We start from the raw sequence: 21,784 nt of genomic DNA on the forward strand, positions 1-21,784 counted from the left end.
AATCCTCAATAATAACAGAATTCTTGTATCTTTTATTTAGACAATGAAATTGTATGCTTCTTAAAAGTTCAAATAGCTGAAGCAATTAATTTACAAGATAAGAATCTAATGGCTCAACTTCAAGAAACAATGCGCTGTGTGTGCCGTTTTGATAATAGGACTTGTAGGAAACTGCTGGCTTCGATTGCTGAGGACTACAGGTAATATACCCCACCTGTTCAGCTTTTAAACCTAGTTGTTAGCTGCAAGTGTTTTCTTTTTTATCCTTATTTCAGAAATGAATCTAGGCTTCCTACAAAGTGCTTGGCTATATTTTCCTGGATGTAGATTTCTGTGTTAGTCTGTTCTCATGCTGCTGATGAAGACATACCCAAGACTAGGCAATTTACCAAAGAAAGAGGTTTATTGGACTTACAGTTCCATGTGCCTGGGAGGCCTCACAATCATGGCGGAAGGTGAAAGGCACATCTCACATGGCAGCAGACAAGAGAAGAGAGCTTGTGCAGGGAAACCCCCCTTTTTTAAAACCATCAGATCTTGTGAGACTTATTCACTATCACGAGAACAGCACAGGAAAGACCTGTCCGCATTGATTCAATTACCTCCCACTGGGTCCTTCCCACAACACATGGGAATTCAAGATGAGATTTGGGTGGGGACACAGCCAAACCATATCTTTCTGCCCCTTGCTGCTTCTAACTCATGTCCTCACATTTCAAAACCAATCATGCCTTCCCAACAGTTTCCCAAAGTCTTAACTCATTTTAGCATTAACTCAAAAGTCCACAGTCAAAAGTCTCATCTGAGACAAGGCAAGTCCTTTTTGCCTATGAACCTGTAAAATCAAAATCAAGTTAGTTACTTCCTAGATACAATGGAGGTGCAGGCATTGGATAAATACAGCTGTTCCAAATGAGAAAAATTGGCAGAAACAAAGGGGCTACAGGCCCCATCCAAGTCTGAAATCCAGCAGGGCAGTCAAATCTTAAAGCTTCAAAATGAACTCCTTTGACTCCATGTCTCACATCCAGGTCACGCTGATGCAAGAGGTGGATTCCCATGGTCTTTCTTTCTTTTTTTTTTTCCCCAAGATGGAATTTCGCTCTTGTTGGCCAGGCTGGAGTGCAATGGTGCGATCTCGGCTCACTGCAACCTCTGCCTCCTGGGTTCAAGCAATTCCCCTGCCTCAGCCTCCCAAGTAGCTGGGATTACAGGCGTGCGCCACCACGCCTGGCTAATTTTGTATTTTTTAGTAGAGTTGGGGTGTCACCATGTTAGCCAGGCTGGTCTTGAACTCCTGACCTCAAGTGTTCCACCTAACTCAGCCTCCCAAAGTGCTGGGATTACAAGTGTCAGCCACCACACCCAGCCAGGGTTCCCATGGTCTTACGCAGCTCCGCTCCTGTGGCTTTGCAGGGTATAGCCACTTTCCTGGCTGCTTTCATGGGCTGGTGTGGAGTTGCTGGCTTTTCTAGGTGCATGGTGCAAGCTGTCAGTGAATCTGCCATTCTGAATTCTGGAAGACAGTGGCCCTCTTCTCACAGCTCTACTAGGCAGTGCCCCAGTAGGGACTCTTTGTGGGGGCTCTGACCCCACATTTCCTTTCTGCACTGCCCTTGCAGAGGTTCCCTATGAGGACCCTGCTCCTGCGGCAAACTCCTGTCTGGGCATCCAGGCGTTTCCATGCATGTTTTGAAATCTAGGTGGAGGTTCCCAAACCCCATTCTTGACTTCTGTGCACCCACAGGCTCAACACCACATGGAAGTTGCCAAGGCTTGGGGCTTGCACTCTCTGAAGCCACAGCCTGAGCTCTGTGTTGGTCCCTTTCAGCCATGGCTGGAGCGGCTGGAAGGCAGGGCACCAAGTCCCTAGGCTGCACACAGCATGGGGACCCCGGGCCTGGCCCATGAAACCATTTTTCCTCCTAGGCCTCTGGGCCTGTGATGAGAGGGGCTGCCATGAAGACCTCTGACATGCCCTGGAGACATTTTCCCCATTGTCTTGGGGATTAATATTCAGCTCCTCATTACTTATGCAAATTTCTATAGCCAGCTTGAATTTCTTCTCAGAAAATGGGATTTTGTTTTCTATCGCATTGTCAGGCTGCAAAGTTTCTGAACGCTTATGCTCTGTTTCCCTTATAAAACTGTATGCTGGCCGGGCACGGTAGCTCATGCCTGCAATCCTAGCACTTTGGGAGGCCAAGGCAGGTGGATCACCCGAGGTCAGGAGTTCGAGACCAGCCTGGCCAACATGGTGAAACCCTGTCTCTACTAAAAATACAAAAAATTAGCTGGGTGGTGGGTGCTTATAATCCTAGCTACTTGGGAGGCTGAGACAGGAGAATCGCTTGAACCTGGAAGCGGAGGTTACAGTAAGCTGAGATCACGCCACTGCACTCCAGGCTGGGCAACAAGAGTGAAACTCTATCTCAAGAAAAAAAAAAAAAAAAACTGCATACCTTTAATAGCACCCAAGTCACCTCTTGAATGCTTTGCTGCTTAGAAGTTTCTTCTGCCAGATACTCTAAATCATCTCTCTCAAGTTCAAAGTTCGACAAATCTCTAGGGCAAGGGCAAAATGCCACCAGTGTCTTTGCTAAAACATAACAAGAGTCACCTTTGCACCAGTTCCCAACAAGTTCCTCATCTCCACCTCAGCCTGGACCTTATCGTTCATATCACTGTCAGCATTTTCATCAAAGCCATTCAACAAATCTCTAGGAAGTTCCAAACTTTCCCACGTTTTCCTGTCTTCTTCTGAGTCCTCCAAACTGTTCCATCCTCTGCCTGTTACCCAGTTCCAAAGCTGCTTTCACATTTTTGGGTGTCTTTTTAGCAGTACCCCACTCTCGGTACCAGTTTACTGTATTTGTCTGTTATCGTGCTGCTGATAAAGACATACCTGAGACTGGGCAATTTAACAAAAGAAAGAGGTTTAATTGGACTTAACAGTTCCATGTGGCTGGGGAGGCCTCAAAATTATGGCGGAAGGTGAAAGGCACATTTCACATGGCAGCAGACAAGAGAAGAGAGCTTGTGCAGAGAAATTCCGCTTTTTGAAACAATCAGATCTCTTGAGACTTACTATCACGAGAACAGCACAGGAAAGACCTGCCTCCATGATTCAATTCCCTTCTACCGGCTCCCTCCCGCAACATGTGGAAATTCAAGATGAGATTTGGGTGGGGAACACAGCCAAATCATATCAATTTCTAAGCAACATATTTGGATATTTACTCTGGAAATGTAGTTATAAATAAGCAGTTCCAAATAGAAGAGTGCAATTTACTTCAGCTTTGCACAAAAGCAGGTAAAGAGGTATGCCTATATTGTGAGGCCAGGACAACTAGAATATCATATATCATTTTTTAGTCATGATAGGAAAGCCTACTTTCCTGGACCAGAGAAGCAGAAGTAAGTAGCCTTAGGAATTGCTGTGCTTTTTCTGCTGCCAGTCCCCTGCTCATGATTATGGAGAAAAATGTAACTGAGATGCTTAGGTAGTGAGGAGGCTTCAAGGCTTAGGGAATGGGCACTCTAGTGAATGTGATATTTAGACTATAAGCAAGTAATTGGTGGGGGATGTTTGTGACCTAGTGACATATAACCTGTATTTGTTGTTATTGTTAGTCATCTGTAGCTGTCAGTTTCCTATTAAGTATGAGGTCCTATAGCTCCAGTGTAAAATACACCAAGTATGCAGAGGGGCTTAGTAACATTTAGTGAATTAGGTAACTAAGTCTTCAGCCCCATAGATCGTCCCAAACAAAATGCAAAATGGGTCTGTTCTTCAGCTGGCACCATGATCAGTCTCTACCATGTCTGCAGCCTGACATGCTACTTTGTATATGTGCTACTGAAGAGAGCACAGACATGCTACTTTGTAAAACCAGTCTGTGCAGTAATTTTTCTAAAGAAAAGTTAGGACGCTTATTCTTCAAAGAGAGTATGCACTGAATATATCTGATGTCATGCAAAGTATTTTTCCTTTTAGAAAAAGAGCCCCATATATTGCTTATCTCACTCGTTGTCGACAAGGACTACAGACCACACAGGCTCACCTGGAAAGGCTATTGCAGAGGGTTTTGCGGGACAAAGAAGTGGCCAATCGATACTTTACCACTGTCTGTGTGAGATTACTGCTTGAGAGCAAGGAAAAGAAGATCAGGGAATTCATTCAAGGTATCTCAATACCTTTAGTTTAAGCATCTCTTCACCTGTAATACTGTTAGGAAGATTTAGAAATACTGTTTTGTTTTGCTAGTTTGTTCAAGTATCTGCATGCCTTAAATACCCAATTATTTTATGGAATCTTAATAAATTAAACTTTGATGTCAAACCAATAAATTGTATTTTTCTCCTGGATTGAATATCTGTAGCTTACTTTTTAAATTTGGGGACATTGGTAAATTTTTGGATCTATACAAATTTTCTCATTTTTTTGAAAAAACCAAACATTTTTTTTTTTAGAAACTTTTGAGACGGAGTCTTGCTCTGTCGCCAGGCTGGAGTGCAGTGGCACGATCTCAGCTCACTGCAACCTCTGTCTCCCTGGTTCAAGGGATTCTCCTGCCTCAGCCTCCCAAGTAGCTGGGATTACAGGCATGTGCCACCACACCCAGCTAATTTTCGTATTTTTAGTCGAGATGGGTTTTCACCATGTTGGCCAGAATGGTCTCAATCTCCTGACCTCGTGATCCGCCCACCTCGGCTTCCCAAAGTGCTGGGATTACAGGCGTGAGCCCCTGTGCCCGACCTAGAAACATATTTTTATAACAAATTCCTTGCACTTAAACTTTGACATATTTCTTACTTTTTCTCCTGATTTAATTATATGGCTACATATTGTCCTAAAATAAACTACACTGAAACACTTTTGGCTTTAAGAACATGGTGTCTGCATAGCTAGTGATTAAAATTATTTCTATGATTTCCTTTTTAAAATTATTTAGATAGTTTTTATTAAACTATTTAAAAATTATTATTTTGCTTTGGAGACTTTCAGAAACTCACCGCAGCTGATGATAAAACTGCTCAGGTAGAAGATTTTCTGCAGTTTCTTTATGGTGCAATGGCCCAGGATGTCATATGGCAAAACGCGAGTGAAGAACAGCTTCAAGATGCACAGCTGGCCATTGAGCGAAGCGTGATGAACCGGATTTTCAAGCTCGCCTTCTACCCTAATCAGGATGGGGACATACTTCGCGACCAGTGAGTAGTTCTATGTTGAGTGCCTATGTGGAACTACATAGGGATCTACCAGGTAGCCCATATTTTAGGCAAGCTGTATGTGTAACTTAGTATCTGATTGTAAAAGGAAATGCATTGGTTACCATTTTTCTCCTGTCAGAGTTACATGATCACAAAGAATGATAATACCCAGTTTTCAGGGATGTGGGCAGTCAAGCTGGAAGGAATAGAAATTGGTATAGCCTCTTTGGAAAGCACTGCTGTTTACTCTGCCTTAACTAATCTTCCCTTCCTTCTTGTGATTAAGTCTTACTTATGCTTCAGATCTTGACTTAAGTATCGTTTCCCTGATGAAGCCTCTCCTGACTAGGTTACATCCTGTTAGGGCTCTCTCAGGCCTCTGCGTTTCTTTAGCACTTGCCACAGTTGCCATTTGACATCTGTTTGAGTCATGGTTTCTGAACCCAGCCCTACTAACATTTGGGGCCAGATTGTTGATGATGTGGGAGGCTATCCTGTGCATTATAGGATCTTTAGGAGCATCCCTGGCCTCTACACACAAGATGCCAGTAATACCCCACCAATTGTGACAACCAAATGTCTTCAGACATTCCCAAATGTTCCTTGTGGGCACAAAATTCTCCCCTGTTCTTTTTTTCTTTTTCTTTTCTTTTGAGACAGGGTCTTGCCCTGTCACCCAGGCTGGAGTGCAGTGGCATGATCACAGCTCACTGAAGCCTCAACCTCCCAGGCTCATGTGACAAGTGATCCTCCTACCTTGGCCTCCCAAATTGCTGGTACTATAGGTGCACACCATGACATCTGGCTGATTTTGTTTTTATTTATTTATTTAGACGGAGTGTCACTCTGTCGCCTAGGCTGGAGTGCAGTGGCGTGATCTCAGCTCATTGCAGCCTCTGCCTCCTGGGCTTAAGCGATTCTCCTGCCTCAGCCTCCCAAGAAGCTGAGACTACAGGCATGTGCCACCATGCCCCGCTAATTTTTTTGTATTTTTAGTAGAGATGGGGTTTCACCGTGTTGGCCAGGCTGGTATCGAACTTCTGACCTCAGATGATCCGCTTGTCTTGGCCTCCCAAAGTGCTGAGATTACAGGCATGAGCCATTGCGCCCAGCCTTGTTTATTTTTTGTAGAGACGAGGTCTTGTTGTGTTGCCCAGGTTGGTCTCAAACTGCTAGACTCAAGCGATCCTTCTGCTTCAGCCTCCCAAAGTGCTGGGATAAGAGCTGGGATAACAGGGCATGAGCCACCATGCCTGGCCTCTCCCCTGTTCTTAATCACTAGTTTGTGTGATCCTTTGATGAGTGTTCTCTCCACACTGGCTTATTCCCTCTGCGAGACCAGGAAATAATGCTTTTATTAACCATTCTAACAGCACCAGGCACAGTGGTTGGCTTCTAATATGTGCTCATTATATATTTATTAAGAATGAACAGTTGGTCGGGCGTCATGGCTCACCCTTGTAATCGCAGCACTTTGGGAGGCCAAGGCAGGTGTATCACCTGAGGTCAGGAGTTTAAGACCAGCCTGGCCAACATGGTGAAAGCCCATCTCTACTAAAAATACAAAAATTAGCTGGGTGTGGTGGCTTGCGTCTATAGTCCCAGCTGCTCAGGAGGCTGAATAGGGAGGATCACTAGAACACAAGAGGCAGAGGTTGCAGTGAGCTGAGATCGTGCCACTGCACTCCAGCCTAGGCAACAGAGTGAGACTCTGTCTAAAAAAAAAAGAGAGAGAGAGAGAGAATGAACAGTTAAGTATTTGAATACCAGAAAATGCCTGGAATTATATGGCTTGTGAGTTATATCTCAATAAAGCTGTTTAAAAATGTTAATCCTGGCTGGGCGCAGTGGCGTATGCCTGTAATCCCATCACTTTGGGAGGCCGAGGCAGGTGGATCACCTGAGGTTCAGGAGTTGGAGACCAGCCTGGCCAACATGGTGAAACCGTGTCTCTACTAAAAATACAAAAATTAGCCAGGCATGGTGGCTCACACCTGTCATGCCAGCTACTTGGGAGACTAAAGCAGGAGGATTGCTTGAACCCAGGAGGCAGAGGTTGCAGAGAGCCAAGATCACGCCACTGCACTCCAACCTGGACAACAGAGCGAAGCTCTGTCTTAAAAAAAAAACAATTAATCTTGGAAAAAATTAACCTGGAATAGTAATAGTGATTATTTTTGGGTAAAGAGACTAGGGAAGATTTTGCAGTTTTATTTTTCCTCCTCTGTATTTTCTCCTTTTTTTGAGATAGTCTCGCTCTGTCACCCAGGCTGGAGTGCAATGGCGCGATCTTGGCTCACTGCAACCTCCGCCTCCCAAGTTCAAGCGGTTCTCCTGCCTCAGCCTCCTGAGTAGCTGGGATTACAGGCACATGGCACCATGCCCAGCTAATTTTTGTATTTTTAGTAGAGATGGGTTTTCACCATGTTGCTCAGGCCTGGCCTCGAACTCGACCTCAAGTGATCTGCCCACCTTGGCCTCCTGAAGTGCTGGGGTTACAGGTATCAGCCACCCCGCCCGGCCTTCTGTATTTTCTTGAGCACTGCTTCATAACCCTGTTTCTGACCTCAACCATGTTAAAGTTGTTACCATGCTTCTTAACAGTGACAGTGGCTTACTGTGCCTGACTCCCAGGGATCCGTGTAATAGGATCCTCGGGGTGTGGGTTATGTTTGTATAAATATTTTTCATGGAGATTTTCAGATGTTGCATAGATATTTGAGAGCATTCACTTTCCTGTGAAATGGGTTAGGATCCTTCCAATCTGCCTTCCTCATTTGTTTATGGTCTCACAGTGTTTGGCCCACCCCAGACTTCTGTGCTTAATATGCCAGATGGGGCCTGTTTTCTCCCAGAGTACCAGTTTTTGCCTTTAGGCATAGGATAAGGAAGGGGGACATTCAAACCATATTGACTACAAACAGCAACTTTGAAGAAGATTATTTTTCCCCACCCTCCATGGCATTTCTGTGGGGTTTATAGAGGGTGGAAAGCCAACAGAGGAATTGGAAGGAACACGAGCAGCCAGGAAGCTGGGTTCAGCCCCTGCTACTGACACCTGTGTAGCTTAGGCAAGCCTTTTCCCTTTTTAAGCCTACTTCTCTTCATCGACAAAGTGAAAGGTTGGGTGAATGGTGGAGGCCCTTCTCCATGTAGTTAATGTCTTTGGTTTCTGGCTTTTGATCCTTCTGCTTCCTCTCACTTTTTCCCCCCCGCTCCTTCTTTTCCTCTGCCTTACAAAATAATGTGTCCAAGCAGCTCCTACTAAGGGCTCCTCTCCTTTCTCCGTTGCAGTGCTGTCTGGTCCAGAGAGGAAAGACTCCCTCCCCTCCCTGCATCCCCTTGGCTCACTCAGCATTTCTGAGCAGACTGGAAAGAATACTTGTCTAAGAGGCTCAACTCTAACTGTAATCCATATCTAGCTGTAATCCATCTCTAGTCAACATGTTTCACGTGTTTTGTAAAAATCAATGATGACTGTTTGTGTACCGTATTTTCTGAAATGAATATTTACATGTGTATTTTGGGGGGTTTTCAGGGTTCTTCATGAACATATCCAGAGATTGTCTAAAGTAGTGACTGCAAATCACAGAGCTCTTCAGATACCAGAGGTAATACAGGTTTATATAGCATGGGTCATGTTAACTAAATGCTGCGTGTTATTATACCATATAATGTTACCACGTTTTCAAGGAACTGAAATGCGATAAAATATAAAACATCATTTTCACTCTATGTAATTCAGTCTAACTGTGAAGTTCCTGAAGATGCTTTCAGGGATTAAAATTCCCTGGTATGAAATAGTAGAAAGCCAGTTGTGAGGAGCCCTTCCTTGATGCCACTTCTCAAGCCAGCCCTGCTCTCAGGAGCAGTACCTCTCCATCGGTGCTTTTATAGTCAGGTTTCTACAGAAATGTTTTGAAGAAGCAGGAGGCTGATAGCACTCCAAAGAGTGAGATATGCTGTCTCAGGAGAGGTCATTGAGTCTGCATGTGATCTCAGATTACCTTTTAGTCATTGATATTAGCATTTTTACCTGTCCTACATCTCTTAGAAAATAAGAAAACATGAAAATTTCAGGTATTTGAGCTTTCTGGTTGTTTTTGTTACAACCCCCACTAATGAGGCATGAATTAGCATAAAATTTTTAATTGTCTTTGATTTTTTGAATCTGTTATTTCTGGAATTACTGCAACAATGGTACATATTTTTAAATTAACCTCTTTTATCACATGTGATAAATCTAGTTCCTGTGTAGAGCCAGTTTAAGCTAGTTTTAAGGAAAAGTCCTCTTTTAGTAGTTTGTACTTCTGGAATCAGCTACTAAATGTAGAGAAGTTCCATTCTAGCTATTTAAGAAAGAATGGTTTGAAATTTTGTGAATTCTAGCTTCCATGCTGTTGAATGCCCTTTTTCTATTAATGGATATCTGGTTTGCTGTATTTTAAAATGCAAAGCAACTTATTTAAAAGTTTAAAGTTATGCTTCAATCTTTAGTGAAGGGGAAAGGGGCCTGCAATATGGTTTTACCAAAGAGAGGAAAAAGCAACCACATTATCCTCTGCCTCCTGACACAGAGGTTGCGGTAGTCACTGCGCGGGGTTGCCACTGGATTCAGAATCTGTATATTGTCTATGGTCTCACTCAGGTTTATCTTCGAGAAGCGCCATGGCCATCTGCACAATCAGAAATCAGGACAATAAGTGCTTATAAAACCCCCCGGGACAAAGTGCAGTGCATCCTGAGAATGTGCTCTACGATTATGAACCTCCTGAGCCTGGCCAATGAGGACTCTGTCCCTGGAGCGGATGACTTTGTTCCTGTGTTGGTGTTTGTGTTGATAAAGGTGGGCCCCTTACTACTATCAGTTAAGGAGTTATGTGACATTCTGAGCAGGTGGCACAGGGCTTCACACAACCGTAGATATCTTGGCTCTTTTCCAAGTCACAAGCTCTGGGTTACTCAGAAAGAAAGTGCCTAATGTCAAGATTTGTTCTTTTGAGACAGAATCTCACTCTGTCGTCCAGGCTGGAGTGCAGTAGTGTGATCTCAGCCCACTGCAACCTCCATCTCCTGGGTTCAAGCAATTCTCGTGCGTCAGCCACCCAAATAGCTGGGATTACAGGCATGCGTCACCATGCCCAGCAAATTTTGTTTCATTTTTGCTGGAGACAGGGTTTCGCTATGTTGGCCAAGCTGGTCTAGTGGTCTCCAGCTGGCCTCAAGTGATTCGCCCTCCTCAGCCTCCTGAAGTGTTGGGATTATAGACATGAGCCACTGCGCCCAGCCAAGATTTGTTCTTACCTTAGGGTTTTCAAAAGAAAGGATGGGAGGACTAGATTCCTAGATGAACATTTTCAGCTAAAAAGCAGTGCCTAGGTCGGGTGCAGTGGTTCACGCTTGTAATCCCAGCACTTTGGGAGGCCGAGGAGGGTGGATCACGAGGTCAGGAATTCAAGACCAGTTTGGCCAAGATGGTGAAACCCCATCTCTACTAAAAATACAAAAATTACAGGCTCCTGTAATCGCAGCTACTTGGGAGGTTGAGGCAGGAGAATCACTTGAATCTGGGCAGCAGAGCTTGTAGTGAGCTGAGATCACACTGCTGCACTCCAGCCTGGGCAACAGAGTGAGACTCCATCTCAAAAAAAAAAAAAAAGCAGTGCCTGAAGTTCTTGGTTGGGGCTCAGTATATAATTATTGAATGAATGGATGAGGGCAGGTTCTTTTTATTATACTTTTACCGTCTTCTTTAATATGGAATTCCTTGCAGTACTTGTCACATAGCCTACAAAACTTACCAATCTCCTTCCTCTTTTAGCTTCTTATTTTGTAATTGTAGTATAAAAGTACTGACATCTCTAGTTCTTGTTGACTTTAAAATTAAAGTTTCATCATTTAAATGGTTTATTTTGAACATTTTGAGGGTGACCATGTAGTTTGGGTGCACACAGCCACTAAGTGATCGTATCACTTGTGTGTTGCAGTCAGCTCAGCCCAGCTGTTGCTGTCTAAAGTGTGTGTGACATATGTCTTACTATTTCTTAGCGTTGTGATATTTCTACAACCTGAACTCCTAGCTTGGAGGGAGAAACCCATGGGGTTGGCCATCACAGCTCCTCCTGTTGGCCATCGCTCTTCTGGCTTCCACACGTGATAAATCTAGTTCCTGTGTAGAGCCAGTTTAAGCTAGTTTTAAGGAAAAGGCCCTAGCTCTTCCTCTTAACCATTTAACAGCCTGTGCCCTTTCTCACCACATGAAGAAGGTAAAAAAATTCAGGAAATGTCCTGTGTTACCTCTGGCAACAGAGGGCATGTCATCTTTTTTAGTTTTTTCTTTCTCAGCTTATTCTCCCTGGACTTACCAGATATAACTCAATTTGCTTACAGCATTTATTTTGTTATCTAACATTCTGAAATCCTGGGATGTTGAGTAAGACCGCAGAGATTAGTTCAGCCTTCTTAGAAACCAGTGAGGTTAAGGACTTGCAAGGATAGAAACCTCTAGATAGATTAGCTGAAATTAGAACCTGGGTTGCCTTTCCAACATATTATTGCTACTCATGGAAACTAGGGTTCACAGATTACTTCCAAAAAATAACTTTGGGGTTGTTTTCAAAAGGATTGGTATGTCTTTTATAGAAGAACATTCGAAAAACACTTAAATGATTTTGGCAGAGCTATGACATCTGAGTAATTGACCCTTTTTTATTTTTCACTTCTCTAGGCAAATCCACCCTGTTTGCTGTCTACTGTGCAGTATATCAGTAGCTTTTATGCTAGCTGTCTGTCTGGAGAGGAGTCCTATTGGTGGATGCAGTTCACAGCAGCAGTAGAATTCATTAAAACCATCGATGACCGAAAGTGACCAAGACCAAGGCCCACCAAGGCAGCAGACTGTTAATCAGACAAACAGATCTCTGAGAAGGCGCATCAGCTGCTTTGAAGGCTGAAGATTGTTTTTGTATAATATTGTACAGCATCAGGCATTTTAAAGCAGATCTTTACTAAACAGGTTAATGAGCTAACAAGCAGGTTCTCTCGTCTTTGGGCTCTTTCCTTTCTGAGTTGCATATTCTATTTTCTTGTCCCCAAGTAGAGACTAGTACTACAAAAAGGGACCACATTTTTCAAGTATTTCTAAGTATTAAAAAACGGAACAAAAATCTCTTAGAAAATTTCTAGACCTCCATTCTTGGATACCGTTTCTTTCCTTTTATTTTAAAAAAGAACAGTACCCCTCTTTTAAGATGCTGTCTTACATTAATGTGCATCTAATGGAAAGAAGATATGAGTTGCACTGAGGATTATAATAGTGGTGCATTAGTGGCATTATCTATAAATACACTCACCTAAATTGAAAAGCTAAGAAGGAAATGTAAATATAATATATATTTATATTTGATGTAATATGGACATCTGCAGATTCTAATAAACAAGGACTATTGCTGATAGTAGGCTGTGACATACTGTCTTGTGAAATGGTTTCCTTGACAAAATTTAAGCTGAGCTTAAAAGCAAAAAACAAAAAGTACACAGAAATATTTATTAAAATGTAATACAGTTTATTGAACTTTCTAGGTATGGAGTTTGATGGACAGGGCTGCCTTTAATGAGTGTGAAAGTCACTAAGTCACTTAGACATCTCACCATGGAAGTTTGTGAGCCTGCATTAGGAAATAGACTGATTACCATACGTGATATAAAAAGGAACAGTGGATAGCTCATACTTTATGGTGGTTCTTCTCCTCCGAAATAATACACTGCAGAAATCCCAGACAGGGCTCCTTACAAACCTTTAATTGTAATATATTTTTGATGATTATTCACATTGAATGCACAGACCAAGAATTCAGTGAATGTCATTTTTTAAAAAACTAATTTGTATTGTCTGCTCTAGTGATACAGGTTTTACTAGTGATAAACTATTTTAATCAACCATACTATTCTTACGGAAAAAAATATCTATTTTGGCAGGTTTCTGTGCCTTTATTTCCCTCTTCTGAAAAAAAGTCTGTGTTTTCATAGTTTGGTTTGCATTGTATATCAATAATTAACCAGGAATGGGTTTTGGTGCCTGAAAAATTGGCCATGGAGGCACACCAAAGCTTCAAGCACAAGTCTTGTACGTGGGCCATCACTGTCTGGTTTCACTTTGTGTGTTTCCTAAACACATTTAGCTGCTTTTATAACAAACTCAGCCCCATACTTGAGTCCCTTGTTGTTGGGAGCATTTCCAGGCATCTTTTAAGGGAACTGTGATAAACAGCCTCGGGCAGGTGAATACGGAGGCTCTCTGCTGTCTGTCTTTGAGATCTTTGTGTCTGGGAATGCCTAAAGATTTTATTTTTTTTTCTTTGTTTTTATTTTATTTTATTTTTTTGAGACAGAGTCTCACCCTTTTGCCCAGGCTGGAGTGCAATGGCGTGATCTTGGCTCACTGCAACCTCCACCTCCCAGTTCAAGTGATTCCCCTGCCTCAGCCTCCCGAGTAGCTAGGACTACAGGCGCACGTCACCATGCCCAGCTAATTTTTGTATTTTTAGTAGAAACGGGGTTTCACCACGTTGGCCGGGATGATCCTCGATCTCCCGACCTCGTGATCCACCCACCTTGGCCTCCCAAAGTGCTGGGATTACAAGCGTGAGCCACCGTGCCCAGCCAGAAACTAGATTTTCTTTATGCCTCCACCCCTTCTTATTCATTTACTTTACAATACCAAAATAACAAATTGCATAGGAGTGTGGGATGTGGTTTCTGCCTTCTAGAGAGAGATCAGAATTAAACTAGTACTATGAAATGTTTTTGAATGTTAGATCAGGAAATCCATGTACAGAGTCGTGCGCTTCATTGGCTGTAACTGTCAAACTTGCCTTGTATTAGAAGTTAAATCCCATCGTAAATACATCACGAGGCCAGCTGTGTGATTTCTGAGACCTAGATGGGAGTCCATTTACTTCAGCCTTTGATTCAGTAAATGTTAAGCAGCAGCAGACTTTGAATGGTTGAAATTCATTGTTACAGGATTTAACTCATAAACCAATGAGAGATTTTTTTTTTCTCTACAATGGTTGCTAAGTCTATTCCATGTTAACACTGTGGAAATAAATATGAAGATGTGGACATTGCATCGGGGCTCTTTTCTGTGGAAGAGAAGGTGGTGAGATTGGGGTGAAGGGCTACACTGGAGGCAGGAGATGGGGCTGTGCGGTGTTGGAGCCAGGGCTGAGGGTAGATCCCCAGAGATTTAGCATCTGTGACACCTCTGAAATGGGTTCGGGTGCTCATGACTCCGTAGCTGGCGGAGGAGCACAGCACAGCTGTTGCAGGGGCAGCTAAGGTTTCCTCTGAAAGTCTGTCAGGAGCAAGGACTACTTCGGCATTAACCATCACTGTTTGATTTCTTGACAAGTACGTGAGATGGGGAGTGATTTGATTTTTTTTTTTTTTTTTTTTTCAGAAAAGAGGAATAGTTGTTCCCCAAATGTTTCTTCCTCCAATGCCTTCCAGTACTTATTTTACGTGAAAAATTAGTGTAAAAGTGCAAAATCAGCCCAGGGAACATTCAGTAGCCATCAGTTACTACATAGAATTTATATAGTAGATGTTAAATGGAGAGAGAGTTGGCTCAGCTCCCCTGAAATCTTGTGGGATTAACTTCTCTGAGGAAAAGAAAAATCAAGTTTGCATTTTGTATTAATATTCTGCTTTTAGAAGTAATAGAAATACAAGTTGAAGATTGTCTTTACTTACAAAATTATATTTTAATTTTTTTTGAGACACAGTCTTGCTCTGTCACCCAGTCTGGAGTGCAGTGCTGTGATCTCGGCTCACTACAACCACCGTCTCCCAGTCTCAAGTGATTCTCATGGCTCAGCCTCCCTGGTTGCTCGGATTACAGGTGCCTGCCACCACGCCCAGCTAATTTTTGTATTTTTTGTAGAGACAGGGTTTCGCCATGTTGGCCAGGCTGGTCTCGAACTCCTGGCCTCAAGTGATCCGCCTACCTCGGCTTCCCAAAGTGCAGGGATTACAGGCGTGAGCCACCAGGCCCAACCACAAAATTATATGTATATATATTTAAACATGTCAAACATTTTGCTTGCTTTCTCCATTTTAGGTAAAATCTCAGCCACAGTAATTGCTTTCTTCTGCTTTTTCTTTATAAAAACCTGCTTATGAAAGCCTTCTGATACAGATAGTTAAATCGCTGTAGTAGGAGGCTCAGGTTTTCTGAGGGATTGCAAATGTGCTGCATGATTTTTCTTTTCCTATGTCCTGGAAGCCATTGTTTAAAGTGGGCTTTACAAATGTGTCCCTGAGGTGCATGAGCAAGAGCCCCAGTACAGGGGCTGTGTTCTTGCCGTAAGAATCTGTAGCTGACTGCTGTGCTGAACCCGGGCACTCTTTTTCCTATTGTTTGCCATGGAAATTTCCACTTTGGACGAAGTAAGGTCAACGAGGTGTTTTAAAATTGTTTTTCTCCTATGTGATTGGGTGTGAAGAGGGAAAGTAGGAATACACTCAGAATTATTACTGGATTGCGTAGAAGTATAGTGGGTTCACTTCCTCAGTTGGTGCTTCCTCGATTTTTCTCTCCTGTCTCTTCCTGCTTTGTTTCTTTAAAGAAAAGTCTGTTGTCTCTCTTTTTAAATATTTGTCTAGTGAGTTTATTTTGTACGCAATTGCTTTAATTTTAAAGGAAGTAAATCTGAAATGATCTTGAAGCCCAAAGGATTTTTAGCAAGTGGATTAACAGTGATGAGGTATTTGCAATACTTTAAATGCCAAAATGCTTGAGAACTTTGCCAGGTTAAAAATTACTTAATATATTTTAGAGTGTAGGTTAGAAAGTAGTAGGACAAGGAATAGCTTTATTACTCTTGAGAACACTTGGAGAAATGAAAATATAGTTTGCTTCCGTGTTAAGTTGTGGTTGAGCTATGGAGTGACCCTGGGGCTGCCGCATCCCACAGGCCTGAGCTCAGCAAGGGTTCAATTCAAGAGAGAGGACGTCTCCACTTGGATAATGGCAGACAGTGTGGGTAGCGGCCATGCACCAGGGGAATTCATCTCTGTCAAATTAATACTCTCCTGTCTACTGGATTCTTCTTGTGCTTCACCTGGATTAAAAAGCTGTACTGCCTCTTTTGAAACTGATAAAACCTTTCTATAAGCTTCAGTTAATGAGCTTGCACAATCTTGTATATGTACAGGAAACCCATCCTGTCTCCTAATGCGATTAGTACTGTAAAATATTCTATAAAACTGATTAAAAAGGGAGAGCAGTTTGATTCACTGGGTTTTATGTTTCTGTTATCTATTTTATATTCAGAAGCATTTCTGAAAACGTATTTGACTTCCGAATGTTCTGATGTTCTCGGTGAATTCACACACATCTTTTTTATCTGAACAATAAGGGTGTTTGCTAAGTATGGCACAAGAAGGAACTAGAATGACCTGGTAGTTACTAACACAATGGTGAACATCTAAGGTTTTTTTTGTTTGTTTGTTTGTTTTTGAGACAGGGTCTGGCTCTGTCGCCCAGGCTGGAGTGCAGAGGCAGGATCTAGGGTCACTGCAACCTCTGCCTCCTGGTCTCAAAGATCCTCCAGCCTCAGCCTCCCCAGTAGCTGGGACAACAGGCATACACTACCACACCTGACTAATATTTGTATTTTTTGTAGAGACAGGGTTTTGCCATGTTGCCCAGGCTCCTGAGCTCAAGCGATCTGCCCACCTCAACCTCCCAAAGTGCTGGGATTACAGGAGTGAGCCACTGCACCCAGCCCTTCATCTGTAGATTAAACAGTTTCTGCCTAATGCCTATATTTGGTAGCTATTCATCATTTTTCATTTTGAAAGCAAAAGTGTTGCCATCTAATCACAGTATTCACTTAGGCCTTTATTAATCTTTTCAGCCAAGGGAAGTTGCTGTTGACAAGGAGTACTAACTCATTCTTCAGGCTTCCCTTGCTGGTGGGAAGGCACTTTTCTTATATTGATTGCACTTCATTTAGAAGGAAATAGTTAAAAACTTGCTTAGGGCCCATTTCCATTTGCTCTGTTCAGTATTTTTTTTTTTTTTTTTTTTTTTTTGAGACAGAGTTTTGCTCTTGTTACCCAGGCTGGAGTGCAATGGCTTGATTTTGACTCACTGCAACCTTCACTTCCCAGGTTCAAGCAATTCTCCTGCCTCAGCCTCCTGAGTAGCTGGAATACAGGCATGCACCACCACGCCCAGCTGATTTTGTATTTTTAGTAGAGACAGAGTTTCGCCATGTTGGTCAGGCTGGTCTCGAACCCCTGACCTCAGGTGATCCACCGGCCTCGGCCTCCCAAAGTGCTGAAATTACAGGTGTGAGCCACCGCGTCCGGCCCACTCTTCAATATTAAAACGAGTGGTATGACGCCTAGAACCAAAAATAACATTCAGCTTTTCTTGCCAACTTGGAATTTACCTGTGTCGCTTGGACTGCTGTTACGCTTGTACCCACTCAACCCTTTCCGCAAGTACAGGGCTCCGTAGCTTTTCCCCACAGGATACTGAGCTACTGACACTAGCTTCACTAGCCTGCCTGCCATGCTGCTGCAAAATGGGCGGTGATCCTGTAGAGAGAAACCAGGGCTGAAGCTCCTCTTGGCCATAAATTTGTCCTCTGCCTAAGGATTGAAGTATTCAGTGAAGAGCTTTTGCTTCGCTTATTTCATTCCAGAAGAATCCTTTCCATCCACTTAGGGTAGTAAAATATAGCCCATAGATTAAAAAAAAAAAAAAAAAAGACCCGTGGCCAGAGAAAGTGTTTTAGCTCATGCCTGTAATCCCAGCACTTTGGGAAACTAAGGCGGGAGGATCGCTTGAACTCAGGAGTTTGAGGCCAGCCTGCGAAACAATGAGACCTGGTCCGTACCAAAAAAAAAAAAAAAAAAAAAGTTTAAATAAGCCAGGCATGGTGGTGCGTGCCTGTAGTCCCAGCTACTTGGGAGACTGAGGTGGGAGGATGGCTTGAGCCCAGGAGTTCCAGGCTGGGCCACTGCATTCCAGCCTGGGTTACAGGGCGAGATCTTGTCTCTAAAAAAAGAAAAATATATATATGGCCGAAGAACCATATAGGCTATTGTGGGGATCCAGAACACCTTCCACATTTTATGCTAAAGCGGAAACAGCTCTCAGTTCCAAGTCCTTGGGCCTGTTGTAAACAATGAATGTGAAAACCATGGTAATCTTATTTCTGTTAACTGTTTAGCAATTCAACATATTGCTGGTCGAAATATATGCTGTGACCCACCCTGACCAACTAGATCATCTTTGGGGATGGGGCCCAGGATTTGGTGCTCTAGGAAGTTGTACTATAAACTGTTTCCCAAACTTCCCTGTTGAGAATCATTTGGTATTCTTGTTGGTATATAAGAGTCTATAGGGGAGGGAACCAGGAATCTTTAAACAAGTCCTCCCAGTGACTTTTATTTTCCAGAGAGTTTTTGTTTTTGCTTTTGAGACAGGGTGTCACCCTGTCACCCAGGCTGGAGTGCAGTGGCATGATTCTAGCTCACTGCGGTCTCAAACTCCTGGGCTCAAGTGATCTTCCTGCCTCAGCCTCCTGAGTAGCTGGGACCACAGGTGCATGCCACAACACCTGGCTAATTTCAAAAAGGTTTTTCAGAGATGCGGTCTTGCTATGTTGCCTGCTCTGGTCTTAAACTCCCAGGCTCAAGCGATCCTCCTGCCTCAGCTTCCCAAAGTACTGGGAATACAGGTGTGAACTACCATGCCCAGCCTCTCCAAGAGAGAAGCACCAGGAGAGCTTGCACTTGATAAAGAATGAACCAGTGGCCAGCCTACCTTCATCGCCCACCTGGGGAGGTTCATAAAACCACAGACTCATGATCCCACCCCATACCCATTGAATCAATTTCTGGGGAAGATGCCGGGAATCTGCATTTCTAGCAAGCTCCCCATCTCACTCAAGCTCATGAAAATGTGTGATCCACTGTGAAAGTGGTTAACTCTTAAACACTTGGCTCCATAGCTCACGAGGGTAATAAGCATGAATGGGAAAGCCCCTTTAAAAGGATGAGAATTGTTAGCCTACAGCCAATCCAATGATTCCTTTAAGGATAGCTCTTTTTATATGCTTAGAATGAAGCATTTTCTTTACTCATAACTGCCTGTTACGTAACGCTGTTTCCTTAGCCTCAAATTGCTAAACATTTCCAGAGAATCATGGTGTTCAATGACGTACCCAAATTTATGTATGAAAAATTCTTAGAGTCTAATCTTCCTGTGTTTAAGCTTTTAAAATGTTTTTTTTTCTGTTTGTTTTGTTTTTGGGTTTTTTGTTTGTTTGAGATGGAGTCTCACTCTGTCACCCAGGCTGGAGTGCAGTGGTGCGATTTTGGCTCACTGCAACCTCTACCTTCTGGGTTAAAGTGATTCTCCCACCTCAGCCTCCCGAGTAGCTGGGATTACAGGCACGTGCTATCATGCCTGGCTAATTTTTGTATTTTTAGTAGAGACGGGGTTTCACCATGTTGGCCAAGCTGGTCTCAAACTCCTGACCTCAAGTCATCTCCTGCCTTGGCCTCCCAGAGTGCTGGGATTACAGGTGTGAGCCACCGCGCCCAGCCAGTTGTTTCATTTTGATTGTTTTGTGTCCATTCATAACTGGTGTCCCATGTAAAATAACTGCATTGGTTCCCACAGCCCTTGACCTCTGACTTCACTTTTGCTTCCCCAGTGCTGCCTCTGCTGAAAGTAAAAGAATTTCTCCTCTTCTACTTCTCCTCCCACATTTGATGTGTGGACTTCCATGCCTGGATTCCCTCCCCTGGGTCCCTTTACATTTTGATCACTGGCGACCCTATTTTCCTTTTCGTGTAGCTGTGGTGGTGACAGCAGAGGCTGCATCTGCTGCTGCTGCTTTGGGGCAGCACGCTGTGAGGAGAAGAGTGCAATGGAAGGGGACAGATGACAGGAAGTGCTCAGGGCCATCTGACTGTTGCAGCGTCCTCAGGGATGCCCCCGCCACAAGCCCCTCCACAGTTAAGTGGGCCATACCAATGAGCCTGAACTGGTCCTTTCCCTCCCTGGGCCACTCTTGCCATTACTGAAAAGCCACAGGTTCCCAGCGGTGTTTGGTTATGTTGCTAGGCTCAGGAACTGGAAGATGGATCTAATCTGAGCTCTGCCTCTAACCAGACCTAACGCAAGTGGCAAGTCCTTTGAAGGCCGTTTCCTGATTTGGGCTTTATTACCTCATGGATCTCCTGCAGTTTTACCATGTACGTAAAATCTTGAACTATTTCTCCTGTACTGGCATTTAATGGAGGGGGTGGTTAAAGTGCGGGGACACAGTGGAGGCTGCCAGGAGCATGGGGGTGTCCGGAACCCTTGATCAGGAAGGCTGCCCACTGAGCTGACTCAAAAGAGGACTTGATAGTCTTGCCACTGAACACAAGTTCAGGCCCCAAGCTTCTTTTTGTTTTTTGAGACGGAGTTTCGCTCTGTTGCCCAGGCTGGAGTGCCATGGTGCGATTTTGGCTCACTGCAACCTCCACCTCTCAGGTTCAAGCGATTCTCCTGCCTCAGACTCCCAAGTAGCTGGGATTACAGGCACGTGCCACCATGCCTGGCTAATTTCTGTATTTTTAGTAGAGACAGGGTTTCACCTTGTAGGCCAGGCTGGTCTCGAACTCCTGACCTCAGGTGATCCGCCCACCTTGGCCTCCCAAAGTGCTAGGATTACAGGCATGAGCCATTGTGCCTGGCCCAAGCTTCTTTTTAACCTGGTATATTGTGGGTGGGGAGACAGGCCAGGAAATCCTGGAAAGGTGCCTCCTCCGACACTGGCCAGCAGGGCACTTGCCAGGGAGGGCCTGCGCTGGACTCGCCAGGAGCACAAGGACCACCTGTGCACAGGGCAGACATTCAGAGCCCTTTATGGTGGTTGTTACTATTTATCTTTTTTTTTTTTTTTAAGACAGGGTCTTGCTCTATCACCCAGGCTGGAGTAGAGTGGTACGATCATGGCTCACTGCAGCCTCGACCTCCCAGGCTCAAGTGATCCTCCCACCCCAGCCTCCTGAGTAGCTGGGACTACAGGTGCATGCCGCCACACCTGGCTAATTTTTTTGTATTTTTTGTAGATAGGGGTCTCACTATATTGCCTAAGCTGGTCTCCAACTCCTGGGCTTAAGCTATCCTCCTGCCTCAGCCTCCAAAAGTGCTGAGATTACAGATGTGAGCTACTGTGCCTGGCCATTATTAATCTTTTATTGTTATAATAGCTTAATGGGAGAAGAAAAGATTGTGGTCTATACATGTATGAAAATTAAGAAGATCATGTTGTAGATTGATTTGCAGGATTTTTTAAAGGCCCCCTGCCTTTTTTCCTCAGCGGGGTTCTTGAGCATCCATCAATGATTGGTGGTCGCTTCTCGCAAATCTTCTGTTTCATTTATTTTGGTTGCTAAGTAGGGAGATCCACCTTCATCTGGGTGATTCAAAATCACGATTCTCCTATTAGCTGCTCTAATCTTAGCCTTGCCAGCAGGTGAACTTACACCTAAA

At 43.7% G+C, this 21,784-nt stretch overlaps 1 protein-coding gene across 13 annotated transcripts in view; it reads left to right on the forward strand.

Annotated features, from left to right (window-relative positions):
* GAPVD1 (GTPase activating protein and VPS9 domains 1) overlaps positions 1-14,342 on the forward strand; it is a 111,611-nt gene extending 97,269 nt beyond the window's left edge. For all 13 annotated transcript variants that reach the window (XM_054502303.1, XM_054502309.1, XM_054502308.1 and 10 more), the window contains 6 exons: positions 41-200; positions 3,998-4,185; positions 5,001-5,214; positions 8,753-8,825; positions 9,863-10,060; positions 11,942-14,342. In XM_054502303.1, coding sequence (XP_054358278.1) covers positions 41-200; positions 3,998-4,185; positions 5,001-5,214; positions 8,753-8,825; positions 9,863-10,060; positions 11,942-12,082 — 974 coding nt within the window. In that variant the 3' untranslated portion in view covers positions 12,083-14,342. The remainder of the gene's footprint in view (positions 1-40; positions 201-3,997; positions 4,186-5,000; positions 5,215-8,752; positions 8,826-9,862; positions 10,061-11,941) is intronic.
* Positions 14,343-21,784: the final 7,442 nt, after the last annotated feature.

This window comes from Pongo pygmaeus, chromosome 13, assembly GCF_028885625.2.
Source record: "Pongo pygmaeus isolate AG05252 chromosome 13, NHGRI_mPonPyg2-v2.0_pri, whole genome shotgun sequence".
Classification (NCBI taxonomy): Eukaryota; Metazoa; Chordata; class Mammalia; order Primates; family Hominidae; genus Pongo; species Pongo pygmaeus.